This window comes from Aythya marila (genome assembly GCF_965140915.1).
Source record: "Aythya marila genome assembly, chromosome: 6".
Lineage (NCBI taxonomy): Eukaryota > Metazoa > Chordata > Aves > Anseriformes > Anatidae > Aythya > Aythya marila.
In genome coordinates, this window is record NC_139047.1 from 287453 (window position 1) to 296852 (window position 9400).

Genomic DNA, 9400 nt, shown 5'->3' on the forward strand with positions numbered 1-9400 from the left:
GCCGCGGGGGCAGAGCCTTCGGGCTCGGGGCGCCGTCCCGCTGCCTCACGGAGGCGCAGGCAGCCTCGTCCCGCGCAGCTCCGCCACTCACCTCACGCCACAGCAGCTTGGGGCCGAGTCTACGCTGGGCCCTGCCCCTTCCGCCGCGCAGCCGGGGCAGGGATCAGCCTCTACGCAGCGACGGTGTGAGGTGCGGGGCGGGAGGGGCCCGGGAGGCTGAGGCGAGGGGTGGTGGGGGATCTGTGGAAGCACCCTAAGTCCGCGGGATCGGAGCGCGGCCGTGTGGGGTGTGGGTCAGGCGGGAGCCCAGGGTAGGGCCCTGAGGTGCTTCATCGGGCCCTGTGGGGGTCTCGGTCCCACTGCTCCGCAGCCGCTGGCCGTCCCCAGCGGCCATGGCGGCTGGCCCGGGCTCGCTGCGGGCGCCATGGTTACCTGAGACGGCCTGCCAAGGCAGGGAACTGGCCTCTTATTTGCGTGTGGGGGGGAGGTATGAAGGTAGAGGTTGGTATGTAAAAGTCTGATTTTCACACAGTTAATCCTTTATTCTTGTAATTCTGAATGGTTTATGTGGAAGTCGTTATTAAGTTAAAAAAACTTGTATCCTGCACTTGGATGCAGGTGCCTGTCTTCTGGAGGCACTGACGACTGGTGGTGGCTTTGAGATCATACTTCTATGTAGACACTGGTATGTGTTTTTTCTCTGTGAATTGCTGTTATTTATAAAACTGTAACCTTTAAAAAAGGTGTAAGTATTTAGTATAAACTCTTCTGAAGAAATGCTTTTTTTTTTTTTTTTTTTTTTTTTTTGGCTCCCCCCACACACACTTTCTCTAAGCTATTTTGTAGTTTCTGGTTCTTTATGTGCTGGGCAGTTGCATAATACAAGTAAGACATTTATTCACAGAGTCACTTGAATATTACTTCAAAACTATGGTGAAAAAGCTCATAACCACACAAATGTTTCATAATCGGAAAGAACTGGGAAATGCTGGGGGAAAAATGAACAGAACAAATTTCATGTTTTCTTTGCAGGCAATTGCCATATACAAAATTACCTCAGCTTTTTGATGAGCAGACATGGTAAGAACAATAGCACATTGTATGTGTATTCATGTTTTCTGAAATGTTTGCTTCTTGGAAAGTGAATAGCAGCTCTGCACCTCAAAGGATTATGTATTTGTACTCTGATGCTGTGGAGAATCTCTAATGAAATTAGAGATCTTAGTTTTCCATCTAAGACTTCTACAAGATACAGTGAAAAGGGAAATGGGTTAATTTACAAATTTATCAGTCTAAAATATAATTAGACTTCTTCTCTAAGTTAGTAAATATTAATCCTAGTTTGGCTAATGCTTCATAATCCAGTTTGTTTCTTTTACCACAGAGGCATTGTGAAGTTGCAAGCTCATAGTCCTGCTTGAGTACATGTAACATTCTATACTTGCAAGCTTTTGAAAGCTTAACAAATCAGAAACTAGAGATAGGACTATTTGTCTTAAACTATATATATACACCTTTGTAATGTCTCCAAAGATACTGCAGACAACTATTTTCTCTACTTTGCTTTTATACTTCTGGAACAGTAGGCCAGTATCATCATGATGCTGATTTTTATTAGTTTTTCTGTACAGTTATTCCTAGCATAAAAAAAATAACAGTAATTGTTTTCACGTAGCTTAGCACTTTTTGTGGAAGCACTATGATATATATTGGGCCTATAGAGAGATACATTTGCCTTGGCAGCTGGGTAACTGTCACTTTAAATTTTATGAAGCCTACATATAAATTATTAAGAAAAGTGTGTGATTTTGTACAGTTATTTGTTTGTGAGGGTAGACTATGTATGGTGCCATTTAGAACTATCGCTCAAAAGGCTGTAATCAGGTAGTGCCCATCACATGTTCCTCTGCTTGTAAACTAGTGAGGTATGTGTACCACAGTGTGGCCTCCCAAGTAGATGTTACCTCGATTCTTCAAATTGGCAGTGAAGTGACTGTGTAGGTCCAGTTCAGAGATGAATAACGTGTTTCTGGATTGCAACAGCATGAATCCGAGGTTCTGCATTTCCATGGCAAGCTTGATTTGTCCTGAAATTAAATGAAACCGGCATTCTCTGGTGATGGCAAAAGGTTTGTGACAGTAGCCTTGCCTATGGCCAAATATTGGAACAATGGTTATATGCAGTGGGAATTTGCTTATGCTCTCGATAGGACTGGAAAATGAAACTGAGTCTATTAGCTGTTAGCATTTCATTTCTGATTTAATTATTTTTGTGACTCTTGCTCAGGCTGTCACGCTGCATACTGATGTAGGAGATATTAAAATTGAATTGTTTTGTGAGCGAACACCGAAGACTTGTGAAGTAAGTCAAATAACAGGAATGAGACTGTCTAGTGTTGAAGCAAAGCATTAGAAATGGTGAAGACCACAGAGGAGGTGAAATGACTGTCCTAATTTATCTTTTAACATAATGGAATATTAGCATTTTTAAGCTGGTGTGGAACTTGTGCAGTGTATACTTGGGTGTTGTGTAATAGTGCCTAAAGCTTTGCTGCCTCTTTCTCACCAGATAGGTTTGGCTAAGGGTTGCTTCTCTCCAAGTTTTGATGTATCCCAAAATGTCCTTTGCCCTTTAGGTGAAACATGGGTTATGGCCTGGGATTCCCATATTTGCCTTGGTTTGCCTGCACTCAGTCAGATTTGACTTTTCTTAAAAGTAAGAATCACTGGCTTAAATTGAAATCAGTTACTTTTGTCGGGGGGGGGGGGGGGGGGGGAAGAAGAGGATTGAAGCTATTGATTACAAAATTACAACACATTTGCAAAATAAAAATGTTGAATGAAAATGATATTTATGAACACGTTTCAGTCCTCATGCTTGTTCCTCAAGGCAGATGGCCTTGTGCTGTAAAGCTTTATTTAAAATCCTTTGTGTCTGTGACAGTGTCAAAGGAGCAACTTCAGCATAATTTGAGGATGACTGTTCTGTGGCAATACTCTGTGGGATTCACCTAATGATTATTCAACCCATCATAACCTTCTTCTATAGGAGACAAAGGAAATAGGAGCTCTAAACACAAACTGCAGTCTATTGAAAATAGATATTGTAAAATACTTTTCTTGTGTTTTTACAGCTGTTTCTCTTTTGGCAATAGATGCCACACAGGACTTTTTAATCCTTAGATACATGTAGTTTTAGCAGTCAGTATGTCAGAGTAACTTGTAAATTCATTTTTTTCCTTCATGTTGTAATTCTGTAGTTCTAATGTTTCTTTAAGCCAAGTTAAGTACTATATTAGTTTGAGGCTTTGAAATTTGATACCTCAGAGTCTTCCTGATCTCAGGTGAAAAACTTGCTTCTTGCATTCCCAACAGTCCATCTTTGAACTGAAGTGAAATTGTCTTTCTCTAAAGGCATTTTCCATGCAAACTAATTGCCAGTACTTATCAGTAAGGATAAAGGTATCCAAATTGTGTTTCATAAACTATATAAGGTGTAGAGATCCTTTCAAAGAAATGCATGTTCCTTCACCAAATGAAAGAAAATATTTATGAATCCCTCATCAGATCTGTCTCCTGGATCATGCTATCTGTGAACAGTTTCACCGTTGCCTTTTTTACTTCCATATAGCCTGCAGATAATTTTTATTGCAGTTGGTACTGTTTATAACGATGGCAAGCTCTTCAGAGGGAAGGAAGATGCCTGAGTGTTATTTATATTTTTTTAACAGTCAACAGTAGTCTGGGACAGTGGACAAATGACATTACATGGTCACAGTGCAAAGCAGAGGCAAAAGTTTTTAGTCTTGCCAATGCATTTTAGTAATACTTTAGTAACAGAGAACATTATTTCTGAATATTTTAATATGATTTGTTTCATTTCCTTAGAATTTCCTGGCTCTGTGTGCTAGTAATTACTACAATGGCTGCGTATTTCATCGGAATATAAAGGGCTTCATGGTTCAGACAGGGGATCCATTAGGTAAATTCTTCTGCCAATGTCTCTCTATAGTGACGCGCGGAAAAGACTCCACAACCATAGGGTTGTAAAGTAGGTATACTTTATTGCGGAGCACCGGGCGCGCTGGGAATAGCTTCCCTCAAAAAGTGCGCACCTGCATGGTCGTCTCTCACAACCTTATACACAAATACTGTTAACATATTACGTGAGCTCTAATACATGTTCATTAATTTCCCCGAAAAGGTGGACCTCTTCCAAGTACTCATTTCCATAGTTCCCACCCTTAGCTCCTTTGGGTTGTGCCTGCACAATGTAGCCTGGTGGTCGTGGGCTGGGCTCGTTCAGGATGAAGGCAACGAGGAGGTTACACTTTTTACCTTTCTGGACTTTGACCTGCTGTTGGACAGTATTTAGCAGTTTTTTGTTTATCTTTGCCTTGTTTCCTACCAACAAGTTGTTCATTCTTTCCTAATGAGATGTTCATTTTTCCATCATCTGTTGGGCTTGAATGATATCTTCTTTTAACATCTGCTTCTCATCTACATCCCTATAATTAGGATATTTTTAGGTTCTCATCCACATCCCCGATAATTAGGATATTTTACCATATATGTAGCTAAATACTAATTCAGATAGGTTTTTAGCATCTTCCCCATCTCAATAGTAAAGTTATATAGAAGTAAAACAAAGGATCAAGAAATATAAAGAAATTATAAATATCAATAATTATAGAAACAAAATGTTAAAAAAAAATAAAATATTATCGTATTGTTAATAGAGGTTTTAATGATGTAAGCTTACTGAAAAGTTTCCTGTGGTAAGGTTACAGAAGAGCATCCATCTGGTTCTAAATAATGTAATGCAGTAATAATGCATTCTGTAAACTTTGAGTTTTTTCAGTTCTTTCCACTAAATACATGTATGACTAGTAGCAGTTAACTATCGTGGTTTCTCTGGTTTTTTTTTTGGCTGGAAGGCTACACTTCCTCTAAAGCATTTGGGAAAATGTCCCAGATGCTGTTAACTGTTTGGGAGACTGTCTGATTCAACTGTGTGTCTGTTTGCAGTCATACTGAATTTAATTGAGGATATGTCATTATTTTTACATAGAGTTCTGGCGCTTCTCAGTATCAAGCCATGAGATCATGATCCCTGGCTCAAACAAAATAGAGTCTGTCTGGGGTCTTTGTTGTAAGATTTTATAACGGTACATTATTCCTGCATTTCCCAGTCTGAAAATCATTAATATATTGTGGTTCTTCTTTGTCAGGCACTGGGAAAGGAGGTAACAGCATCTGGGGAAAGAAGTTTGAAGATGAATTCAGTGAATACCTAAAGGTATTTCTGTGCTCTCAATACACAGTTATGTTTTCAGATAAATTCTTTACAGGTTGGAGGGTGATCAGTGTTGTGCTAGATTAAATTACCTGTTTTGTGATTGTGAAATAAAGTATAATCCCAGAGGGAAGGGATAGAACGCTTATTATTAAAATAGAAGCAGGCATTGTAATACTTAGCAAGTTAGATTTGAGGGTTATCATTGCTGCAAGCAATGAAGCAGCAATTTTTAACAAAATATTTTTCATGCACTGAAGGCAAAGGAATCATTTCTCAACGTAAAAGCAAATTTGAGGAGCTAGTTGTTATAATGTGGGTTGTGATAGAATGTGGTATTAACAAGAATGGATTTTAATAATGACATTGAGGAGAGCAATAAGTCACTGAGCACTTGGTACAGGTTGATGTCCTGCTTTCACGGGTGTTCATTCATGTTGATTTTTTTTTTCTTTCAGCACAGTGTCCGTGGGGTGGTTTCAATGGCAAACAACGGCCCAAATACCAATGGATCGCAGTTCTTCATCACTTACGGCAAGCAACCACACTTAGATATGAAGTACACTGTCTTTGGGAAGTGAGTGATCCAACCATTTGCCTCCTAGCCATAGAGTGTGATGGATCTGAATATTTCAGGGCACGTACAGTACAAATTTAGAAACTTTGGGTTCTAAAGCTCTTTAAAATATTCGATGTGTATATGTAAATGTATGCTCTTGCACTGTCATCAGAATTAGTTACCCTAAAATGCTGCTCCATTTTTAGTAGTAAGGAATGCAATTGAAATAGGCACATTAAAAATTATCTCAAGAATGGAGCTGGGTTGAGTTTTTTTGTTATTTATTGATTTTTAAGCTAGTTGTTCCTGCTTGCCATTTCATACTGTGCCGAAATGGGTGCATCCTAATTTTTAGTGAACTCAAAAATAACTGGATACACAGTTGTAGGGTTTATTGACAAGCAAGAGTCTGATCTGGAACTCAGTATGTGGATGGGTGCAGTACTGACACTGTCATACTTTTATTTAGACGGAACTTCTGTTGAGCAGATAAAACTTGTGGAATCGGCAGTTCGTAAAATTAGATTAGGTTATTTAAGATTTATTATTATTTTAAAACATTATGTTAATAGAAGCTGCTGATAACATACCATCCCTAAAGCAAATGTTTAATTGTTGAGTCTTTCAAATGCTGCTTTTTCTTTCTCAAAATCATGGTAATATCTTTTCTTTCGTTTGTTGTTAAGAAGTCTGTAGCATGCAAGTGAATCTTGTTGAGAAAAAGCTGCTTTTTCAAAGACTTAAATATTCAAAAGAAACTGGTGAAAATTGAAAAATATTATTGCCTTCCACCTGCTTTGTTTATAGGCAGGTGGAAGGTATAGGCAGGTATAAGCATAGGTGTTCCTTTTGTTTCTGAGTTTGTTTGGTAGTGATTGAAAGGTTTTTTTGGACATCTTCCTTAGAAGAGAGTAGAGGCTCTGACAGGTTAACTTTGCCAGATTTTCTGTGGCAGTTTAAGATACTCCTGACCCAGCTGCAGAATCAGGAGAACAGAATATGTAGTCCATACTCCAGCCCACAATTCAGCATCCAAGATTCAAAGAGCTGATGAATGTGACAGTGAACTGAACTGTAAATGGTGTGTGTTTTCTGCAAAGTCTGTTACTGGGAAATAAATTTCCAAGACTTAACCAAAAGGTAAGAGGTTTATTAGAATAATCCCTCTCACCACGTCTTCAGCCCGACTGGGCATCTGAAAGCTTAAATGCAGTTGTGCCATTAGACTTGCACAGTTATTGGTTCTTTCCAATCTTGTCTTTGTGCTGGAAGCTTAGTAATTGTAATTGTACATTTGGAAGTTGACTTTCCAGCCATGGGATTTCAGTAATTCACAGTGAGGTTTGGTCTGGCTAGTATCTTGTCAGTCAGTTGACTGGTCAGTCCTGCCTGCAAGGAAGTGTAGCCAGGGTCTTTACAGAGGTGTGGTTGGTAGAAAATATGTTGTTGTCAGGTCAGTGGAAATGATTCATTCTTTTACCAGAACCTGTTATGGATGATTAACATTTCCTTTCAAAATAGGTTATATGCCATATATAAAGTTTTGGCTGCCTTATTTGTATAATTTGCTTGCAGAGTCCTTGTACTATGGTACTTGGCTAACTGTGAAGTGTTTTGAGATACCTCCATTGTGAAAGTTCCGTCATTATTAGAAGGAGATTGCTAGCAGTTCTGCTTTTCTTCCAGAGTTATTGATGGCTTGGAGTCCCTGGATGAGCTGGAAAAGCTGCCTGTGAATGAGAAAACCTACCGACCTCTTAATGATGTTCGCATTAAAGATATTACAATTCATGCCAACCCTTTTGCTGTGTAGCCACAAACAGTCTTGACACATTCTTTAGAGATTGGTCAGGTCAACTGCTGGGTGATTATGGTGGTTAGAGTGTCATTAAAAAGGGGACTTAACCTTGATCATACCTTTGGTCATTGAATGCAGGGTTTTCAGGTGCTGTGACATTGTCTGGGCGTTGTTATAGGGGAGTCTCGTGCTTCAGAAGACAGTTTTTCCAGAGCATATTCCTTGATTTTGACTTCTAAACTTTGCTTCTTGTACTTGTAAAACAAGAAAAGACTTTCAAAAATACATATATTTTTGCAAACCTTTGTTTTCTGCCTTGACTTTCACTGTGATAACTGTGTTGAAACAACAGGCTTTGCTACAATTTCATAGTGTCAGTTTTCTGAAACTTTCCCATGTAAATTCTAATGTTCCTTACTTTACAGTTTTTTAGAAAATTCACTAAGATACGTAATTTTTTCCTCTAGGTGAAAGCAGTGTTACAAATAGAGGAAACTTTTCTCTGCTAGTGGATTAAAGACAATGTTTAGAGGAGTTCTTGCTCTTGCACTGTCATGTTGGAATGGTAACCTCTTCAGTCTCTGTGGAAGGTAGATCATAAACAAATGCTTTAGCCTCTGGCACAATACTCTTGGAATGAAAGAGTGAGTGTTTGTGTCTTTATATAGCTGTTGTTTGAAACTAGGTAACCTTGGATTTACTATAGCTTGTTTTTCATCACTTCATTGCACAAACAGTAGAGGATAAACACAAAGAGTATTGACTGAAAGGTTATGGTCAGACTTCTAACCAAGAATATACTGATATACCCAAAATAATAAACGATATTATGGCTAAGATGATACTGAAGAACAAATAAGAGAGAGATGTTCTTTGGTCCTGTTTGAGACCAAATGTTGCTGGACTCAAATAAGAAAGTCTGCAAGAAGGTACAGAAATGTCTGAATATTGAGTGCACAGAAGGAAAAATAAAATACATATGTACAAATATGTATATTACTGATCCAATGCTCAGTTCACTTAGTATAGTAAGCATAAAATAAACTGACTTAAGCAGGTAAAAGTGCAATTTGAATGCAGAAAAGCAGTTCTCCACCTTGGGCATACTAGGCAAAGCAGTGTTCTATTCTTCCCTGAAAACCTCCTTGTTGTAGATTTAAAAAATGCATTTTGGCATCAGTTTGTTTTATTGAAGCAGGAAAAATCATTTTGTTTCCACAGAGGTCCATTTTCTGGCTATCATACAGAGAGGTGAGAGTATACATTTCCAATTCCAACTGTGTATGAGACACCCACAATGCCTGCATCCATCTCTTTGCCTTTTAAAATAAAGAGGTGAAATTATTTGCAAGAGAAAGGCAAAGGTATGCATGTACAGGCTTCTGAGGAGTTAACAAGCAAAGGCTTAGTGTCCACCAGAGTAGATCAGTACCCTCTCTTTGGGACAAAATTTCTGTATGGATGAATGAATGAGGAATATATCCATTCCGTTGCATCTCTTAGTATTGTTCTGGAGTTCAGGTGTGTGTTTAAGGAAAAAAAAAAAAAAAGAAGAAAAACATTTGAAAGTGCAAAAATGTTGTTAGCAGAAGTCTTAAGAGATTATGTGTCTCTTTGGTATGTGGTGTTGCTTAAAGCTCCTAGCCCTTGCTCCGGACTTCCTACATTTTACCCTACTACATCAGTCAGTCAGGTAAAGGATTTCATTATTTTAGCTCTGTGCTCTTCCTGTCTTTTTCATGTTACC

General features: G+C 38.7%; 1 protein-coding gene across 1 annotated transcript; it reads left to right on the forward strand.

The window, feature by feature from the left end:
- The first annotated feature begins 249 nt into the window (after positions 1-249).
- On the forward strand, positions 250-7965 carry PPIL3 (peptidylprolyl isomerase like 3). The gene is made up of 7 exons (XM_082763357.1): positions 250-685; positions 1033-1080; positions 2288-2362; positions 3889-3982; positions 5232-5299; positions 5755-5873; positions 7542-7965. The coding sequence occupies exons 2-7, from the start codon at positions 1078-1080 to the stop codon at positions 7666-7668; spliced, it is 486 nt and encodes a 161-aa protein (XP_082619483.1). The 5' UTR covers positions 250-685; positions 1033-1077; the 3' UTR covers positions 7669-7965.
- The last annotated feature ends 1435 nt before the right edge of the window (positions 7966-9400 follow it).

Coding starts and splice junctions, on each gene's coding strand:
- PPIL3 (XM_082763357.1), top strand. Junction 5,300..5,754: donor AATTCAGTGAATACCTAAAG/GTATTTCTGTGC, acceptor TTTTTCTTTCAG/CACAGTGTCCGTGGGGTGGT. Junction 5,874..7,541: donor AAGTACACTGTCTTTGGGAA/GTGAGTGATCCA, acceptor CTTTTCTTCCAG/AGTTATTGATGGCTTGGAGT.